At 44.3% G+C, this 20286-nt stretch overlaps 2 protein-coding genes across 3 annotated transcripts; both read right to left on the bottom strand.

Annotated features, from left to right (window-relative positions):
• Positions 1 to 1804: 1804 nt before the first annotated feature.
• On the bottom strand, positions 1805 to 8918 carry auh (AU RNA binding protein/enoyl-CoA hydratase). The gene is made up of 10 exons (XM_061061080.1): positions 8670 to 8918; positions 8010 to 8077; positions 7795 to 7882; positions 6432 to 6518; positions 5290 to 5382; positions 5037 to 5093; positions 3745 to 3932; positions 3488 to 3538; positions 3349 to 3396; positions 1805 to 2612 (listed from the first exon to the last, which is right to left on the bottom strand). The coding sequence occupies exons 1-10, from the start codon at positions 8866 to 8868 to the stop codon at positions 2535 to 2537; spliced, it is 957 nt and encodes a 318-aa protein (XP_060917063.1). The 5' UTR covers positions 8869 to 8918; the 3' UTR covers positions 1805 to 2534.
• A 697-nt stretch (positions 8919 to 9615) lies between these two features.
• On the bottom strand, positions 9616 to 18023 carry nfil3 (nuclear factor, interleukin 3 regulated). Of its 2 annotated transcripts, none has more exons than XM_061060834.1 (2): positions 17830 to 18023; positions 9616 to 14242 (listed from the first exon to the last, which is right to left on the bottom strand). In XM_061060834.1, the coding sequence occupies exon 2, from the start codon at positions 14128 to 14130 to the stop codon at positions 12808 to 12810; it is 1323 nt and encodes a 440-aa protein (XP_060916817.1). In that variant the 5' UTR covers positions 14131 to 14242; positions 17830 to 18023; the 3' UTR covers positions 9616 to 12807. The 2 variants fall into 2 exon arrangements, with proteins under 2 accessions (XP_060916817.1, XP_060916818.1); XM_061060835.1 differs by lacking the exon at positions 17830 to 18023 and adding an exon at positions 16902 to 17004.
• Between the last annotated feature and the right edge of the window lie 2263 nt (positions 18024 to 20286).

Raw genomic sequence — 20286 nt, 5'->3', positions numbered from 1 at the left:
CACTAAGCTTGTTCCCCCTTGTGGCCACCCCTCCAAAAGGAAGAGCCCCCCTAATAACACAGTATTGACTTAACAACCAGACTCACAATCTAGTATTAAAAACTGTTACTGAAACAAATCTAAATTAATGATAAGCATGGTATTTTTAAATGGTTTTAATGATGTGTGCTATTATTTGGCATAATATATTTTTTAAAGCGATAATCTTTATCTATTTTTCCTGGGTTTCGGACTCTTGAACCGGCGACCCTCCGATTCCCAACCCAAGTCCTTACAGACTGAGCTACTGCCGCCCAATAAATAAATAATATATGTCTTGGTCTGGTCTCGGTCTCAGAGTATTCTGGCCTCGGGGAATGTCTTGGTCTTTGTTAGTGTGGTGTTGACTAAAACACTACCACATGCTCAGGCTTTAGTCCTCATCACAGCGTCCGGCGGTTTGAATCTGACCTTTGCTGCCCGTCACCTCCTCCCCCCCCCCCCCCCCGGCTATCTCCTCCGAGCACTTCCTGTCTCTCTTCAGCTCTCCTCTCCAATAAAAATTAAAAAATTTGCCCAACGAATAATATATTATGTTAGTAGTGATGGTGTGCTTTGAAACAGACTGCAGAGGAAGCCTCTTTTCTGTGCGACAGATTTATTCACAGCAGTGAGACGAGGTCTAACAGACCGTCTCCATGGCGACAGGTTCATTGAAGCAGTTTGAGGCTTTTTACTGATTTACAAACACAAGTCACATCAACAAAGATCAATGAAAACTCCACATTCTGGTACATAAAATCAACAGAAACTAAAACAGACGAGAAGGAAAAGAAAAAGGCAACTCAGTGGAGGTGACGTAAATGATGATGTCACTGCGTTTCTGTGGAAACAAATCTGAACTCACAAACACACAAGGCATGGCGTTTACATTCTCAGGTGTTAAAGGACAACAACACACGTTATTATTTGTTCTCTCACATCCTGAAACAGAAGATGGAGACGTGCTTTTTCTGTTTCAGACATTCTCGAGAGTTTAACGCGTTTGTCGCTAAGTCGCAGTCAAACAGCACGAGGTCAACACAGAAACTCTGTCATGGCTTTTAACGCAGTGAACGATTCTACCTGCAGAGATTATTTTTTATCAGTGATTAAAACTGTTATTGGTTACTCACTGAAACAGAACCACATGCTGATGAAGGCAGAGAGATGTAGCAAAGAGCTCTTAAAGGCTTTATATGCGATTTTTTGATCCAGCAGGTGTCACCCTTGAGCACCAGCATGAAACCAAAACAACTCGCGCTGCATTGTTGTGTTAGTATGCTAATGCTAGCGATCTTTATTATGCCCGTATTGTCACACTTCATGTAAATTTACCCTAAATAACCGTGATCTAAAAATGCTTATGTGACATTGAAATAAGCCGTGAGTCTCATATAATCGCATATAAAGCCTTTAAAGAAACAGTACGTCGACGCTGTAGTGTTACTGAGCTTGTCAGAAGTCTGGATAATTAAACGCTTAACGATACGACAGGTTTGAAAACAATCTGTTGTTTTAATGGTCGGTAGTATCGAAAAGTACCGACGCTTTAAAAAAACAACTCATCTTCGGTCGGATGTTTAACTAAAAAGCTGTCGAAAGAGAGAGAGCGAGAGAGAGCGAGAGAGAGCGAGAGAGAGCGAGAGAGAGCGAGAGAGAGCACGGACTACACTGCCAACTCATTTCTGCAATGTGTGGAGGAGTTCGGGCAGTTTTTGGTAATTAAAAACAAGAAAATAGCCATTAGTGGAAGACTAGGACTTCTATTTTTTGTTTTCGTTAAAAAAAAAAAAAAATGAAGTGCAGACGCTAACGGCCAGCTGGTTTGGTTCAATCTATCACAACTTGTCCCCATCTCACGACCAAACCATCCACACGACTGCTGAGGTTGTTTTCTACATCTGCTGCTTTTTAGTTTGAGTGTGGACAGAAATCTGATCGGAGAAACTTTCCATTTAAATGTACTTTAAAGTAAAAGAGAAATGTGGATGTAGAACAAGTTTCCAAACTTCCACCCCCTGACCTTTATTTAGCTGTGTTTAATGATTTATTTGCACAAACGTCTCATGTTATTTTGCATTTATGTTCTATATTTGTGCTGCAGTAAAATAAATGAAATAAAGCTTCTGATGCATACCTCTGACTGTTTTTTTCTGGCTCTCTGATTGGTTCTCTAGTCAGGATACTGTTAGTAACTAACTGCCAATCATTCTACAAACGGCAGGAGAGTAATTCATGTTAGTGAGTGAGTAGTTCATGTTGGAGGTGTTCAGTAAGTTAATGCTCTGTTAGTTGTCTTCACATCCTTCAGCGTTAGACGACACCCCCAGCAGCTGCTAGGCCGTGAAGTCTTCAGTCAAACCAGAAGGTGGGAGGGGTCCCCGATGTCCTGCCGGCACACGGTCGTCCGCAGGGTTCTGTACAGGCGGATGTGTTGACGTGTACAGAGTCGGCCCGTTAATGTTGAAAGCAGTGGAGCAGAATGAGAGCTGGAGGCAGAGAGAGAGACCGCCTCACTCGCCCTTAAAGTGAGGACGCCTCTTCTCCTTGAAGGCAGCCAAACCCTCCAGACGATCTTTAGTTGGAATCACCTGAAACACAGCACGCGTCAGACCCCTCCTCCTCAAGCCAAAGCTAAGCCCCTCCCATAAACATCTGAGACCCTGCATCCAGAGGTCACCGCCTTTTATATCCACGATGAGAAGAATTGTTAAAACCGTCTCTTAATATGTTGTTTTACACATCGTCTTTGAACCGCTCTAAATACCTGAACCTGCAGAAATAAGTTCAGGTTATTCAAACTGTGTGACTACGAGGCAAACAGCGAAGCAAGCCATCAAAGTCTGTCAAAAGTGAGGAGTCCTTTCTTCTTCATGCCGTGTCCTATCAGCACGTGAGCGTTATATATCGCCACGCATCTCGCATAATCGCACGCACTTCACCTGTTAAATATATAATTCTCTGTGAATTTCAGTTTACCCTCTCAAACAGTAAAACATGTGGTGCATTTATTTTGAAGTTGGACAAACTGAAGTGTGGCGCTTTTATTTTGAGGGTAAACAAAAAGAAGTGAGGTGCTTTTATTTTGAAGGTGAACAAACAGAAGTGTGGTGCTTTTATTTTGAAGGTGAACAAAAAGAAGTGTGGTGCTCTTATTTTGAACGGGTATAACAGCAGTGAGTTGCTTTTATTTTGAAGGGGGTCAAACAGAAGTGTGATGTTTTTATTTTGAAGGTGAACAAAAATAAGTGAGTTGCTTTTATTTTGAAGGTGGACAAACAGAAGTGTGGTGCTTTGTATTGAGGAGTTGTCTGTTCCATTACTCACCTGGGAATAACACGCCTCTTCAATCGCCAGACCCGTGGACAGATCGACCTGAGAGAAGAGGAGAAGTCAGGTGATCATTTAAGGACAAAAAGGCAGGAAAACAAACCGTGAGTGGAAAATGACGAGCAGGAAGTCTTACCTCTATTCCCTGGTTGATCGCCAGTTTTGCCATCCTAACAGCGATTGGACCCTGAAGACACAAAAACAAACAGTGACTTCCTTCTCTTCATGAATCAAAGTGTTAATTATAAAATGTCACCCCTGCTGGTTCAGCTCATCCTGCTCCGAGATAACTTCACCCCCCCCCCCCCCCCCCCATAAATATCGAGGCTTGAAATGGCGTTCTGAACAATTCCTCCGTCTGCTCTCCTTTAAAGGTTTTTTTTTTTTTCTTACCTGAGGGTTGATCTCTCGTGAGAGCTCCAGAGCGCGCAGGTACGCAGCGTCCCCGCTCTCGTTCTGCTCCACGGAGTGATTGACCAGACCCAGACGACACGCCTCCGTCCCGTCCACCACCCGCGCCGCAAAGATCAGCTCCTTGGCCAGAGAGACGCTGATAACACGAGGGAGACGCTGCGTCCCTCCTGCACACGGGGAGAGAGACACATTAAACCACGTGCTTCAGCATGCTGTGAGCTTCAACCAATCAGCATCCAGGACTGACTGCGTTCTTAAATGCCTTCAGTTAAGCTCGCTGCACTGACCTGAACAGTTCAAACACGATAGATATCGACTAGAGGTGTGACTTCTAAATGTTTAAACGCTAAATGTTTACTAAAATCGCCAACCATTTAAATGTTAATTAGTTGTTTTTTGAAACGGGAGCCATGAGTCTCTCTCTCTCTCTCTCTCTCTCTCTCTCTCTCTCTCTCTCTCTCTCTCTCTCTCTCTCTCTCTCTCTCTCTCTCTCTCTCTCTCTCTCTCTCTCTCTCTCTCTCTCTCTCTCTCTCTCTCTCTCTCTCTCTCTCTCTCTCTCTCTCTCTCTCTCTCTCTCTCTCTCTCTCTCTCTGCAATTTTATGAATAAATTAAAAATTTAATAAAAACAGGTCAGAAATATACTTGGGTGCAAACACTTAGCAATTTGGTCAGTTTTGCACACCACTAATATCGACTCTCTGTATAAACGATCACACGTCATGGCGCTGGCTGGCTCGTTTCAAATACAAAACAAATGTAGCAGAGCGTGGAGCGCTAAAACGCCATCGGCTGTTTTTTTGTCGCTGCGCTCACTGCACTGTCAGTTAAAAACATTTCAACTTTTGGAACAAAGCAGCGATTATTAATGTCACTTCTCCCTCATCGACCAATCAGAATCAAGACGGGGTGGGACTTAACCAATCAGCTTTAACAACAACGGCGGAGGAGACGCTCCATTGACTCGTCTTTATGAGGGATTAGTTTCCAGGTAGAGCTGCTGATGATGTCAGGACACGATGACTTTACAACGCCTTCATGTCTTTGAATTAAAGAAAATATTAAACACACAGAGCTAACTGACATCACAGAGGGAAGCAGAAGTTAAGTTTCGTAACCTAGCAACAATGAATGCTGGTGAGAAGCGCACAGAAACGGAGGTCATGAAGAAAAACTGCTTTCTGTCTGTGGACACAGACACTCAGTGTTGTTGTTCATGAAAGTTAAGACGTCTGTAAAGAACATTAAAATAATAATAAAAACATGGCCTTACCGGCTCCTGGAATAATTGCAAGTTTGGTCTCAACCAATCCCATCTTTGCATTATTGGCTAAAAAAGATCAAAGAGAAGACGCTTAAACATTCAGACATGAACATGATTACACAGAAAATCTCATCACAGTGACTGAGATTCATTTATCATCAAATCAAGATTACATCGTTTATATCAAAGGTTCAGTCACATTAAAATGAAAAGCTTCAACATGTCCGTCTGTAACGTTAAACAAAGGGTCTCTGAGTCTTACAGGAAATTCTGATGTCACAGGCGAGCGCCATCTCCAGACCTCCTCCTAAAGCTGCTCCGTCGATGGCAGCTATGGTCGGGACGGGAAGGTTACCTGGACGAGAAAAGACAGACAAGGAGACGGTTAAGACTACGCTGTGAGAAGAAGGATCGTCTTCACTTCTGACGGGTCGACCTCGATTATAACGAGGCAGAGAGACTTTCAGACGAGCAGAGAAAAGGTCGTCTGAGCCCGTTCTTGAGTTTAGCCTTTAGAAGTGGTTCAACAGGGTCTAAAGGTCTCCACGTTAGACTTCAGGAATCTGAGATGTTCTGGATTCTTTTAAACGACCTGGAGGCCGGCCCGTCTGGCTGAAGGCGTTCTGCCTGATGTATTTTTGATCGTGGTCGTACTCGTTTATTTCACGTCCTTTAAAGCAACAACATGCAGTTGTTCAGGATGGCGCTCTTTTGCACCCTCTGAAGGTCTTAGGGTGTAACTGCACACTGAGCGGTCTTGACTCCCCCTCACAGACGACGTGCATTTGTTGACAAGCAGAGGAGCGGCGTTGTGAGAAGACAAAGAGCGACTGACAGGGTGCAGTACTGTTAGCTCTGCTAGCGTCTGTTGAGGAGAAACATTTTGTTAAAAGATGGATTTATTTATCTGCAGAAGCAGAGCTGGATTTTCTGGCACGACTTCACCGACCTCCACGGTGCATGAAGAGGTCACAAAGCTCCAGCGACACGAGGATCAACTCTATTAACAAATTAAGACCGACGCCGTCATCCGGATGACCCCGATGACCACCACAAGCCGGAACGTGTCGGGCTAATTTGTTAATTAAGTTGATCTTCAAACTCCAAGTGTTGCTGGAGCTTTTTTAAAGATTTATTTTTGGGCTTTTATTGGAGAGATAGGACAGGTCAGTGAGAGAGAGAGGGGAATGACATGCAGGAAAGGAGCCACAGGTGGGATTTGAACCTGGGCCGCCTGCTCGGAGAACTATAGCCTCGATACATGGGGCGCGCACACTAACCACTGCGCCACCAGCGCCCCTTACTGCTTTCTGACCTCTATTTATTTTGAGATATGACTTGGATTAGATGACTCTCTGCTAAACACGAGACAACGATGTCACCGACAAGAGAGCGATCGCTTACCGAGCTCTGTGATGAGCGCTCGGGCTTTGGACACAAACGGTCCGACTTCACTCTGGTGCATCTTCGCCCGCTCCTTCAGGTCGGCACCTGCAAACAAATAAAAACACAAACAGAGCATCAGCATCACATAGAGACCAGGAAGAAGAGGTCAGTCTGCCACGCCCCACAGACGCCGAGTATCTGAACGAGAGTCTGCTCTCTGATTTATCCACACAGCTGATTAACGGTAAGACCCCGTGTTCACCTAATGGTTTTTTTTATGAGCGCCAGCGTCTTTTTCCATATGTTTCAATGAGTAGAGAGCGTTCGCAGCAGAAAGTGGCCGCCTGGAGAAAAAAAACTCAGCACCTAGCGTTTTTTTTCTTCCGAGCTCTCTGCCTTATTTGTGCGGCCGCTTCGAGTGCTCAAGTTGAAAACCTTTCAACTTTTCAGAAAGGCGCTGTTGACGTCACGGGCGCTCTTTTCCAGATGTTTGATATTCCCCGTAGTTTTGCCTCCTACAGACTCACATCCTCCTCGCTCCGAGTCTGATCGGGAAATAAACGATCTCAAATATAAAACATGCAGTAAAAAAGTAACGGAGCAGTGTCGGTCATACAGCGGCCGTTATCAACACACTGTTGTCATGGAGACAGGACGGACGTGCAGCGCTTTTCTTCTCGCTTCATGCAAACACTCCAAGCGCACAGTCAGCGCTTTACTGCTCGGAAAAAAACGCTAGGTGGACACGAGGCCTAAGACGCACTTTAAATACACATTAATTCATCTAAAAAGTGCTTCTTATAAACCAGTGGGACCAATATACCAGTATACAATTCTTACTCTTTAGAGCAGCTGGCCCCATCACACACAGAACCTGGCACGATCGAAAAACACCTCCCCCATTCGTCGTGTATTGCACGCTGTGCTGGGACACATAGCGACACAGACCAGGCTAGCTGCACCGCTTTTCAACATCTTTCATCCGTCATGAGGTCATAATCATGCACGTAAAGAAAACTGTGGTATATCGTTCAGGAAATTAACCTCATGGAACGCTCTTCTTTAAGTTAACGAGTGACCTGCGGTGTCGGGCAGCGTGACTCCGCAGGGTGAGGGTCTGCAGGCTTCTTCACAACTTTCACTGCAGACTGAAAGAGCAACACAGCTGCACAGAGACTGACCAATGACTTTACTGAACACAATCAACATCATCATGCAGGAAGGAAGCTTAGACCATTTGTCTCGCTGGGAGGCGAGTAAAATCACACTGCGATGGTGCGACTTATATTCCAGATAGAACATGACAAACAGTGAACACAACATGAACTAAACTGGAAACACATTTTAAACAGTCAGTGAATCATAAAGAGCGAGAGTGAACCTGCACAGAAGATCCCGGGAACCAAACTGCAAATGATGACGCTGCGCACTTTGTTGTTCTTCTTGATGTCCTCCACCGTGTCAAACATCTGGAAAACACATTTTAATGTGGGTATAAGAAGAAGTGACAGCAATGTAGACTTCTCTGAGTGACGCAGAGAAAAATCTCTCTCATGTTGAAATGGATGTCATATAAATATAAATATCTGTATTTACCATTTTGACCAGATTCTTGCTGATGGCATTTTTGGCTTTTGGTCGATTTATACCAACGACGACGATACCTGAAAGACATGATGACATCATGCTTGTTAAAGGTAACACACACCTTAAAAAATCAGGCTGCCGGGGACATTAGATTACATCAGAACATCACCAACCACGCTGCATGGGTCGCCGTGGTCAGTAAGAACGTGTGCTGCTGGGACGGTCCGATGCATCTGGAGGAATTTACTGTTTACAAATATCTTCATTACTTTTTATTTTAGGGGGCGGGGCTAAATATTTGGTTGGACTTGCAGCCCAAACTTTGGGGCGAGTTGCAGGTTTGTGCAGTCTCACTCTGTGGGTACACTTTGTATTTGCACTCTGGAGCATTAATGATGAAAAGAACAGAAAAGTAAAACGTGCAGCTGCTCACAACAAAGTATCACATTTGTCTTAACAAAAAGTTTTAACTATTTTTTTTTCTCCACGTAAAGTTTGACGTCAACACGTACTTCCTGATTTGATTGTGGGCGTGGCCTCCGCTGCGTCCGGGGCCGGGTGATGTGTTTACACCTGTAACTTTCTGATTGACAGCAGCATCGTTACCATCGTTACCGCTTTAACCTCTGTGTTACATGTGGAGTGACGCGGTTTATTAGCGGAACTTACCGGAGTCCTCTCCGTCGAGGTATCTGACGCGCAGGTCATCCTTGAAGTCGGAGCTGTAGCCTCGTGTCGTCGCTTTACCGGACAAAACATACTGTCTCGTGCAGGTGGTCGCCGCAGCTATCCTGCACGCGCTGTCCCGGTCCGCTGTGTGCACGCGGAAGGCTTGTAATAAGGCTCTCCGTCCCACCAGGACCGCCATGATCAGAAGCTGCAGAGATGTTTGACTTTCAACTATGAACCGGGTCACGTGGTGCTGTCACGTGACTTAATGCAGTGCTCCCCCCCCCCCCTTCAGTTAACAGCAGGTGAACAATATGTACTGCAGACAGCTGAGGCATGCAAAGTGACAAGAGAGAGAGAGAGAGAGGGCATAAATAAATAAAGTAATAAATGAATAACTACGGAAGCCTGGCGGACATAAATTCAAATAAAAAACTTTAAAGGTCCAGTTTAAAGACAAGACAGTGGGTTACATGGGAAAAACGCACAATACAAACCTTATGTGTACAAAAGCACAATAAAAGTTCACAGTTTATGTATTATAAGCTATAGGGTGTATATATATATACTGTATTCTATAAATAATACATTACAATAATAACGTAATTTATTCTCTCTTAAGAAATTAACTCATCACGAAATAACGTGATAAATAAGTCTTATTCTTTATCAAGGGAAAATGAAGTAGAATAAATGTATTGATGCCTGTCCTCATCCTCCTTTTTACATAATTTCTTCATGTTTGTTAAGCGTCTTTGAGAACATAGAAAGCGCTATAAAGATCTAATTATTATTATTATTATTATTATTATTATTAATAAAACAGCATCCTCCGCCTGAAAATGCTAACTTCGATCTGCTTCTCCCCTCGTCTCTGGGGAAACAACACTCTTCTAAACAAACACTTTGAATGTGTACAATAAATAAAAAAGAAACACATTCGTGATTCAGTGACAAGACGTTTATTGTAAACAAAAACTCACCATTACAATAAGTTGAGAAAAGTGTTCAGATACAGAAACCTGGACGTCAGGCTGCCATCATCATCAAACTCACCGGTGACAAAGCTGTGTCATGACCCCTGACTGTTCTGGGACATTTAATGTTACATTTACAAACGCTGGACCGTTGGAGATATTTCGATGATGAGACGTTTTTCACCACATTCTCAGTGGCCTGAAAGTTTAAAAAAATATCCAACACAAACACACAAAGAAAAAAAAAACAAAAGTGAAGCAACGACTACTCAGCCAACAGAGAAGAAGAGCATTTTTTTAAGATAAACTTGAACTTCAACCAAAAAATCAGTGACTTGGTGACTTTTTTAATTTAAACTCCAGCAGAGTCGGAGGAATGTGAAGCTCGGTGTTTGTGGAGTCGTCTCAGCTCACCGCTCACAGGAATGCAGAAACAAAGTCTTCAATGTGTACAAAGTACACAGAATGACGGCGGCGATGAAGGAGAGCAGGATTAACACGAGGAACCCGGGCAAGAGAGGGAGAACAGAATGCAGAACTTCACAGGTTTGGGATTTTCTCACAGATTCCTAAAAGTTTCCTGGAGAGAACTTTTTTTTTTTACATCATGGAGGAAATCAGGATTGTCCTCAAAACTCAGGTTCAACTCATGCAAAGTGAATCTGTTTTCCTTTTCATTACCTAAAGCATTATTCTCTCTAGATGTCTTTGCATGTTTATTTGTCTTTCTGCAAACTCATTACATCATCTCTGAACTTCAAACATCCCATAATGATCTGGTAGAGTGCTTCTTGTTTCCTGTGAACTCAGTGAACTAAGGTACGTTTTTGAATTTATTTACTGATGAGGATTCTGCAACTTTACAAAGTTTCAATGCAGAGCATGAAACTGAACTTTTGCACAGAGAGCTCATTTTCAACTCTTGTCGAAAGGCGGTCCATGACTAGAAGTCTTGTGAAATGTACATGTACGGAGGCTATAGCCCTCGTCGTAGTGGTCGTGGGTTCAAATCCGACCTCACCCCATTGCTGCCTGTCACCCCTCACTCTCTCTCCTCTCAACATTTCCTGCCTCTCTTCAGCTGTCCTCTCTGATAAAGGCAAAAGCTGCTTTTTAGTGACATTAAACTAAATGACTCCTCAGATGTGAAGGTTTAGTGAAACATCAAAACACAAACATATTGACAAAGACAAAAAACTTTGCAGTATTTTTTTCTTTTGAGTATTCAGAGGACATAAAACTTGTACCTGCAGGATGAGGCATGAGTCTCTAAAATATTAAAATACCACTGAAATACTTTATCTCAACGTTTCTTTTTTGGGCTTTTTAACCTTTAATGGATAGTTCAGCTGCAGAGAGATGAGATGTGTTGAGAGGAGAGAGAGAGGGGGGGATGACATGCAGCAAAGGGTCAAGGATGGATTCAGACCCACAGCCACTTTGACAAGGACTATAACCTTTGTTCATGGGCAGCGCGACATAAACACAAGGCGCTCCCATGTTGTTTCTCTAAAGAGAATCGGGTGCATGAGTGGCCTGTAATTAGTCAAATGAACATGGAACGTGCACCATCTATTTCTTTAATTACCCCGACCAAAATAAAAAGTTATCACCAGGAAATGTTCCGAAATAAAAATAAATCTGCTGAAACTTTCCTCTAAAAACGCTGCATCTCCTCCACCCACTGTTCTTCTGTCACCACACCGACATAGAACAGGTCGACGACGCGCGTTCTTTGTTGAACTTAAACATGACAGATTTCAGTTTTAAGGCATAAAACAGCCTGACAGCAAAAACCCCCGCTTTAAAAAAAGAAATGTTGATATGATGGAGCCAGACTCTGTAAAGCTTTCACAGCTCAACAGTCCGAGTGACAGCTGGTGTAATAAAGAAGTTAAAGGTAGAGTCAGTAACGTTTTCCTGAAAGGGAAATTACGGTGAGCCCAGGAGGAGGAGGGGCCCAGTTTGAATGTTGTGTTTACAAGCTGCTACTGACTCCAGCTTTAAGAGCTTCTCACCTCATCCAACACATAATGATCACTAAGAAATGGATTCTCAAGTAACAAGCAGACATCCTTTATTCAGGCTCCTTCTACAGCGGTGACAAACACACGTTCAACAAATCAATGTGAGTATTCATATTCATCAATCTGCTGCTCTAGTCTGAAGCAGAAACACAGTTTTCAATCAACCAGCTCATTACAGATCCTCCACGTTTGACAGTTTGACCCAAACAGCCAATTAAACCAACATTACCACACATCCTGCACAGATCAGGACGTCTATCCTCCTCTAAAGGACGTCATCCTGCAGGTCAGAGGGGATTTAATAAAGAGGAAGTGTTGTGTTTAAATGACATAAACTTAAACAGTGGACTAAGAAACGGCGACGTAGAAGCAAATGGAGTGACTGATAACTGTGAAAGGTTTGGTTGGAGAAGAGGATCTAAAAGGTGAATTTAGTTCAGTGAGTTTGAGTGGAGCTCATTTTCCTCTGGTGTCACTCTCAAGGTGAGATATTTTTCTGACAATCCACTGCATCTGTTTCAGTGTATTACTAACACAGGCTCAAACAGTGAACAGAAGAGAGAAGGAGACGGAGACAGGAAAACTCATGTTTAAGAGAATGACTGGTTGGCAGAGGCAAACGACGGTTATGAGGCGACTTGCAAAATGTGCACAAAAAAAGAAAAGCTATAAAACTTTTAAACACTGGGAAACAAAGTAGTCGAGTCCCACATCAAATTCAAAAAGCGTTGCACGCAAGTGCAAGAAGTGTATAAGTTCATCTTTGTTGGGGCTTAAAAAAAGTCTTAAAATGGATTTTAAAAGTGTGCATTAAACTCTACGTAAAACGACTCGTACGCCTCTCAGCAGAACGACTTTAGAGCTTTTTATCCGGTGCAGAAAGTCAGAGAAAAATGGCCGCCGTGTAAATGTTGTAGAGTGTGTATAAAGAGGAGTACTGTACATTATGCTGCATGTACCATCTGAGCTATAACACACCACTTTCACTCAGCCTACGTCACAAACAAGCCGCTCTTTTTCTCCTCGACAGACTCCGCCATCGTTCAAACGCACGATGATAAAAACATGTCTGAACCCTAATATGAACCACACAGTGCAACAGCAAATACAGTGAGAATACAAAACATACAAAGGTCATTCACAGAAACCCTCCTTTGACGCTGACTCAGTGTGATCAGCGGTGCTTTTGGTCGACTCTATCACGGCGCCGTGCTGCGTCGCGATCAGTCTTTTCAGAGTGGCCATCTGTGCCGACAGGTCAGCGAGTCCCTGTGTCGGATACGAGGGGTCAGAGTGTGCACGGGACGGGTCTCCGGCGTCCACAGGGGGGCTCCAAGTCAGCCTGCTACTCTTCTGCAGGGTCTCTGTGCTGCTTTTGTGCAACTGCTCGGCCCGCTGGGTCCAGTCCTGCATGTCGGAGACCTGTGAGGACAGAGGACACAGCGGGGGGCGGGTGATTCCCGAGGAGTCCTGAGCGGGCCGGTAGCGTCCTCCTTCTGATGCGCTGATGGGAGGGGAGGACTTTCCGGAAGGCTCGTACTCAGGGTCGATGGCCTCCACTTTGATTTGGACGGTTCTGGCTTTGATGCGGAGCTTGTGGGGCAAAGCTGAAGAACCTGAATCGGGCACTTTGTGTGTGGAGACGATGACACTCCTCTGGTCGGCTACAGACGGCGTCAAACCTTTAGGAACCTGCTGCTCATCCTCGCCGTCAGAGGATTTACTCACAGCTCCGTCCTCTGAGCTCCGGGGGGAGCTGCTGGACGACCTGGTGATCTGCAGGAAGGAGGCGGGCTGTGAGTAGACTCCAGACAGAGGGTTGGAGATGAACTTCCTGTAGAGTTCATAGGGGCTGCTCCTCTCCTGTGCATAGCTGATGTTCTCTGCTGGCTCCTGCTTGACCTCTGCGGTCCTGAAGCCGCCCTGAGCACATGTCTCAGGCGTGTGAGGTGAATGCTTGATGACCGATATGCAGCTGCTGCGAACATGAAGAGGCTCTGAATCCCCGCTGGGACCTTCTCCGGGACTGGGCGGACCATAATCCTGGTAGAGGTCCACAGAACTGGACAACTTCTGGACTTCCTGTGCATACGCCGCCGAGCTCAGCAGGCCGAATTTCAGCTTGAGCGACAGCAGCTCGGCCTTCAGGGAGGTGTTCTCCTCTCCGAGCGCCATCAGCTTGTTCTCCAGCACCATGTCGTTGATGCGTCGCTTCTCTCTGGAGCGTTTGGCCGCCTCGTTGTTTTTGCGCCTCCTCTCCCAATACATGTTGTCCTTCTTCTCCTCGGGGATGAACTCCCTTTTCCTGCGACAGCTACTTTTATTCTTGAAGGGCATTGCGGAGATTTTGTGCCCCATCAGGTCTCTGTCGGCCCCTTGTAAGGCCACAGCCAGGACCAGGGCATCCTCTCCGCTGTAGGAACCACTGGAGTCCACTTCCTGTTTGATTGATTGCATATTATCGCTGAAGGCTTCTGTCGATATGCTCAGAAGGTCTTAGCCGTTCACCATACTGCTAGTATGAAGCGACAGTGACAACATTGGATGAATCCACTGATGCTGAAGAAATCTGTTGAAAAACAGACAATGAGAGAAGTTTTAGACGTCGGAGTCAAACAAACTCACATTGAAAGGGTAGTTTCAGTTTTTTTTATAACTTGGTCTGGGTGATAAAACGATAACGATAAACATTGTAATATAATTTGTCTTAAAGAGGACATATTCTCCCCCTTCTCCACCTTTTCAAACAGCCCCCTGTGGTCTAAATGAAACATCTGTGCTGTGCTTTGGTCAAAATATAACATGAATCAAGCACCAGAGGAGGTTTGTGACCCTGTATAAACCAGCTCTCTCAGAACGTTCCGTTTTGGTGTGTGTGTCTCTTTAAATGTAATGACCCCCCCCCCCCCCCCGAGTTTTTGAGTTTTCCACGTAGACATCACTCCTTCGCTATCGAGAATAAAAATGGAGGACCTGCGTTAAAGTTTTTCTCTAGTCTGGGGGTGGAGTCCATGGGTGGAGATACCAGGGGAGGGGAGGAGAATTTTTTTTTACCAGAATCCCACTGTGACATCACAAGGAGAGCACATTTGAAACGGAGCATTTTCCTCTGTGTTGTAAGACTTATGCAGACCACAAACAAAGGACTGGATGGGTTTATTTCACATTTTGTGGGTCAGTAGAAACTCAGGTTACCAAATATATGTTCAAAAACACTAAAAGTGGATTTTTCAGAATATGTCCCCTTTAAGACAAATACAACAAACGTTTGATAGACATATTCAAACTTGTAATGACACCACCCAAACTGGGAAAGGGGAGCTAATGTGCCTAAAAATGAAGTTTCCAACCAACATAAAAGAGAAGCGTCGTGTTTTTCCCACAACCACCGCCGTCCTCGGTCATGCACGGCATGCTGCTCCGACCTCCACCTCAGCGGGGAGGAAGTGTGGACAACAGGAACACGAGGAATACAAAGGAGAAATCCTTCCTGTATATTATCCCGTATGCTTTTTTGTAAAGCGTCTCTTTTTGTGAATAATGATTGATTGAGAAGAAGAAGAAAAAGACGACGAACAGCCAATCACGTTGCAGGGATAGGGTTAAGCAGGTGAAATGAGCGACAGTGACACTGAAGGAAACGCTGAGCCTACCGGCACAAAGCAGGGAGAAAACATCGGCGATAAGAAAGGACGCTCAACACAAATCCACACAGCAGTCCATGAGAAACTCTAAAGCTCTGAAAGGTACAACGACTGTTTTGTGAAAGGAGTGTGATGGATGAGAAAAGAGAGTGCGACAGTCTAACAGAAAGGTCTCTCTGCAGGGATCCTTTCTGTGATAATGTCAGATACTCAGAATAACAATCTGAACGGGTCAGTGTGGAGAAACTTGAGAACGTTTTTTTAACATTAAGGCCACAAAATATGTGGGAGAAAAAAAACACACAAAAACACTCCCTTTAATATACTAGTAGGAGTGGATTTCTCCGGCCCTTTAAGAACAGAACATCTGCATTAAGTTTTTGAAAGCGCCCTCCTCCTCCCGGTTTGAAATGATGCTTCTGAGTGGAGTTTTCTTAAAAAGGCAGCTTGGCCTCTTTTGGGCTTCCGAGCTTCCATACATCCAGCACAGAGGAGAGGGAACAAAGGAGTACAGTCAGCTGTAATCATAACACGTGGCCTGGCAGCGGCTCAGAGAGTCCACACACACAGACTGTAACCTGAGGCTGACGCTACACACACACACACACACACACACACACACACACACACACACACACACACACACAGCTGCTTTCAACTGTGTTCAAACCAGATATTTATTCCGTTTTCATCTCGTTCTTTGAGTTCCAAATGGCGCTTGGATTGTTTCTATTTTTATCCTGCCCTGTTTCCACAGCAAAAACTACGGAAGCCCAAAGAGGACATGCATCCATACACTTTATTTCTACTTCGTTTAATACAAGTCAACGAGGAAAGTTCAGGTGTTTCTCTACATCTCGACTTCTTCATCTCGTCATCTGAGGATGACAACGCTGGTTACCTCGTTAGTCCTCTTTCAAAGTCTCCAGATATGAACTCATTTCTACAGGAAACCAACATTTTTACCCCAAGATAACAAAATGAAAGAGTTAAGATCTCAGAAAACGACCGAAATGTTTCTCGTTATCACAGGAAGATGTGATAAAATAAGATGTATGGATGCAGGTTCCTCTTAGGGCTTACCCTCTTAGCTTTATAAAAAAAGTGCTTCATGAATTAAATTAACTTGCGACCTTTCATTAACTGTGACTATTCTCATGATAGTTATAAATATGATCCTGGTGGAGTATTCCTAAATGCTTGTCCTCTTGTCCTTGGAGTGTGTTTACATTAAAGCAGGAAGTGCTTCATGGGAACATGATTCATGTGAGTTATTGCACAGTATCTTTGACGTGGAGGGGACATTTTTTAGGGTCTCTATAAAATCCCACTTCCATGTGGTCACTGAACGTCTTCTTCTGCAGTTTAAACCCGGCAGCCTCACACTCGCTCACTTTGTCTTTGTGTTGTACAGAGAGTACAGATGTGGCACAGCTCTGCGGGGTTACGCGGGGATGATTCCTCCCTTTTGTCTTCTTCTCCAACGAGCCCACGCATGACATCAACACTATAATAAGACCGCACGTGATTTCAAAAAAAAAAAAAAAGAAAAGAAAAGAAAAAGGGAAAGGGTGGTGATATTACCGCAACGTGAGCTGAGACAGAGAGCACGGCACGGCTCGGCTCGGCCCGTCAGCACGTCCTATTGCCCCAGATTCCTTCATTGTGTCCGGATTACACAATAACCCCCCCCCCCCTCTTCTCCTCTCCCCCCTCTCTCTCTCGGTATGGCCGCAGACATTATGCAATATTTACCGGTGAGGCAATAACAAGGTGTTAGTTCTGCTCTGAGTGTAATAAATGTAAAAATCTGTTACTGGTTAAGTAATAAACGTGTGTAACAGGCTGTTCCGAGACAATGAGGGCATTCACGCTGTTAATACATGACATCACTGCGTTACTCATGACACTGAAGCGTGGGGGTCTATCTACGCCCTGAGAGGGAGCCCTTATAATGAGCTGAGAATAAACTACATTAAACACATCGCGCTGCCTCTGCAGACCACACACATGTGTTTAGAACTTACTCTGTGCAGTCAGTCGATAACAGCAGCCCTCATGACACTACAGCCGGACATTTCTAATTCTGGGTTTCACCACTGTGTCGCAATCCGTAAACTCCTGCTCCTGGTAGGCCTCTGTGCCTCACTGCATTTAAATACATGCCTCATATACTTGTGATTATTATCCTTCTTCTGTCAGACAGCCGGGTATAATATGCACAAGGCCTATTTATAGCACGGAATAATGAAGTGATAATAGCCTCGAACTTGAGCTTCACCTTTCATGTAAACGTAAACGTGGTTATTCTAAGTTTAAAACGGGGTTAGCAATCAAACAGGTTATCCACGTGACACATAAATACACATCATGTTTAAATATAATACTGTAAAGGTAAATATGCACCGCAGTGATTCAGAACACCTGAACACAACACCATCACGCTTCCTCTCTTCATTACATTAGGACTCAAAGTAAAGCTCCTAATGTAAACCTGATGTACAAACTGTACCTTTTTCTAGCACCTGGTTGGAGGGCTCTGTCTCCGCCGGGCTTCCGGCTCAGGGTCCAGGTGTTCCATCAGGTGAAAATAAAAACAGGTCGTCTTAAAAAAAGTCGCAAAAAATCCTACAAGTTGCGGAGCAGCTCGGCTCTCTCCTCCCTTGGCTTTTTCCTCTCAAGGTGGCTCCTGACTCAGGGATCTGTGTTAGTAGGTCACCGCTTAAGTGTATTGGCAGCGTGTGTTGAAGTGACAGCCGCAGCAGCCAATGAGAACGCGGCATTTTCCAACTTCATCCAATGACCTCCTGCTTTGGCAGAGAGCTCGGATCCCATTTAAAGCGCGTGTCGTCATCAGCAGTGTGTTGGTGGGGCGTTCATGTGCGTCAGTTCACCACAGCGGGCTTAGAGCTTCACGATGACAGAAACACAGTGATGTGATAAAAAGGGCAGAACATCACAGAGACCTGACTGAGGGTGTTTAATGTGCACGGATGAGCTTTTATTTCACTTCGTTTGATTTACATGTATCATGCCCGTTTTTTATCTGTTATCAAAATAAACACGTGAGCTCACGTTAACGTGGGCCTATTTGTGTACGTGCAAATTGTTTAATATATGTGTAATAAATACAATATATGTGTTTTAGATTACTTTCATTTATAGCCCTTTAATCCCCCCCCCCCCCCTTGAGGTAAAAGGTATTTCACATTCATGGTGGGTCACAGAACATAGACTGTAAAGGAAAGTGTGTGTGTGATAATAACGTTTGAATATATAAAAAACTACAGTCCCTCTACTCAAGATGTAGACATAAGGCTATCTAAAAAAATGAAAGACCACCAGGTAATTTATTCTAAATTCCTAAGAGGAAGGAACAAAGCCAGTTAACAGACATCAATAATAAGAGAGAAAAGTTATTTAAAACACCTGCTCACTGTTAGTATTTATTACTAACAACTGAAAAAAAAGATTGTTTACAAAAAATGAAACAAGTGAAGGAGAAACGATTATTAATTGTTTATAAAACGTAGGATGTATATGAAGAGGTTGTAGGTTATATTTTTATATATTTGCCATCTTAATTAAGTAGGCTAATTAAGACATCTTGCAAGAAGGGGGTCTCCGGCAGAGGGTAATGCTCTATCGGGGTCCTTGGCAGGATGAAGTTTGGGAAATGTGGCAACTAGGGGAATGGGAGAGGAGCTGTGGCTCAGTGGTATCGGAGGGTCAGGGGTTCAATCCCCCAGCTCCTGCAGGTATGTCTGATGTGTCCATGGGCACATATGAATGATGGACTCTTTACTCAGCAGCCTCTACCATCAGTGTGTAAATGTGTATGTTTGACCTGTGGTGTAAAAGAGCTTTGAGGAGTCAGAAGACGAGAAACAAACTGAAAAAGCTCAAGTCCATTTACTCACATAAAATATGAGTTAGAAGGGCAGAGGTCATGAACATAAAATGTCTTTAATGTAAATCTATTGACAAGGGAAATCATTTGAATAAAGGTGTATGGGGTCTCCAGGTGTATCCTATCAGTTAAAGGCTTTTTCACTGTCCTGTGGGTGAAGCAGAGAGAGAGAGAGACAGAGAGAGAGAGAGAGAGAGAGAGAGAGCGAGAGAGAGCGAGAGAGCGAGAGAGCGCGCGGTGAGCCTTTTCTGTAGATCCTGAGGTGTTTGTTCAGAAAGTCAGCTCACCAGCTGCTTGGTGGTTATCAGCGTGACACTTCCTGCCTCCTGCCTCCTGCCTCCTGCCTCCTGCCTCCTGCCTCCTGCCTCCTGCCTCCTGCCTCCTGCCTCCTGCTGTATGAGCCTCTCTGTTCCCCTCACCGTGCTGCTCGGTGGTTTAGTACACTCTGCTCTGATTACCTGATGGGCTGCAGGTGCATCCAATGCCGAGAGCCCAGAGGCTGCAGCACCTGGACGGGCTGTTTCCCCTGGTCTGCCACAGAACATCTATTATTTAATATATTTTGTCCCCTTTGATACAGTGGGGTTCAGATGGACAATTAAGCCACCTTTAGAACAATATGGAGATAATCTAAATAACTAAAACATGCATTAATAGTCTGACAAAACTGTGTTAAGCAATATTCTCTGCTAAATAAAATGTGTGCACTGTACTACTGATCACCACGAGGGGTCACTGTTGTATAACGTGTGTATATGTGCAGGAACCGAGTCAAGATGGCTGCTGCTCACATGTGTTTCTGAAGACTTCGAGTCTCCCTGAATGTAAGTACTGATTAAGTTTGAAAAGCCAGTCGTCAGTCTTAAACTTTGTTGCATATTCATGCAAAGTTTCCCCACAGTTTCCCCCAAAGTTTCTTTATGCTGCAGAGCTCCAATGTTAAAGTCTAATATAGGTATTTAAAGGTTCAGCATTTCACCACACAACAGGTGGTTGTGATTTTGGTGTAGGCGGGGGTACAGCAGGTTTTAGGAAGTGTCTTAGGATGCATACTGTGTG

The sequence above is a fragment of the Labrus mixtus genome, chromosome 17 (assembly GCF_963584025.1).
Source record: "Labrus mixtus chromosome 17, fLabMix1.1, whole genome shotgun sequence".
NCBI classification, from domain to species: Eukaryota; Metazoa; Chordata; class Actinopteri; order Labriformes; family Labridae; genus Labrus; species Labrus mixtus.
Note: the sequence above shows the minus strand (reverse complement) of the source record. Positions and strands in the feature narration are given on the sequence as shown.

What these genes read in the sequence shown, in the direction of transcription:
- nfil3 (XM_061060834.1), bottom strand. Translation starts at nt 14,130, where the DNA reads ATGCAATCAATCAAACAGGAAGTGGACTCCAGTGGTTCCTACAGCGGA.
- auh (XM_061061080.1), bottom strand. Translation starts at nt 8,868, where the DNA reads ATGGCGGTCCTGGTGGGACGGAGAGCCTTATTACAAGCCTTCCGCGTG. An exon ending in GCAAGAATCTGGTCAAAATG is followed by an intron (nt 7,883 to 8,009) that starts GTAAATACAGAT and finishes TGTGTTTTCCAG; the next exon opens with ATGTTTGACACGGTGGAGGA. An exon ending in CGATCAACCAGGGAATAGAG is followed by an intron (nt 3,397 to 3,487) that starts GTAAGACTTCCT and finishes CTCTTCTCTCAG; the next exon opens with GTCGATCTGTCCACGGGTCT.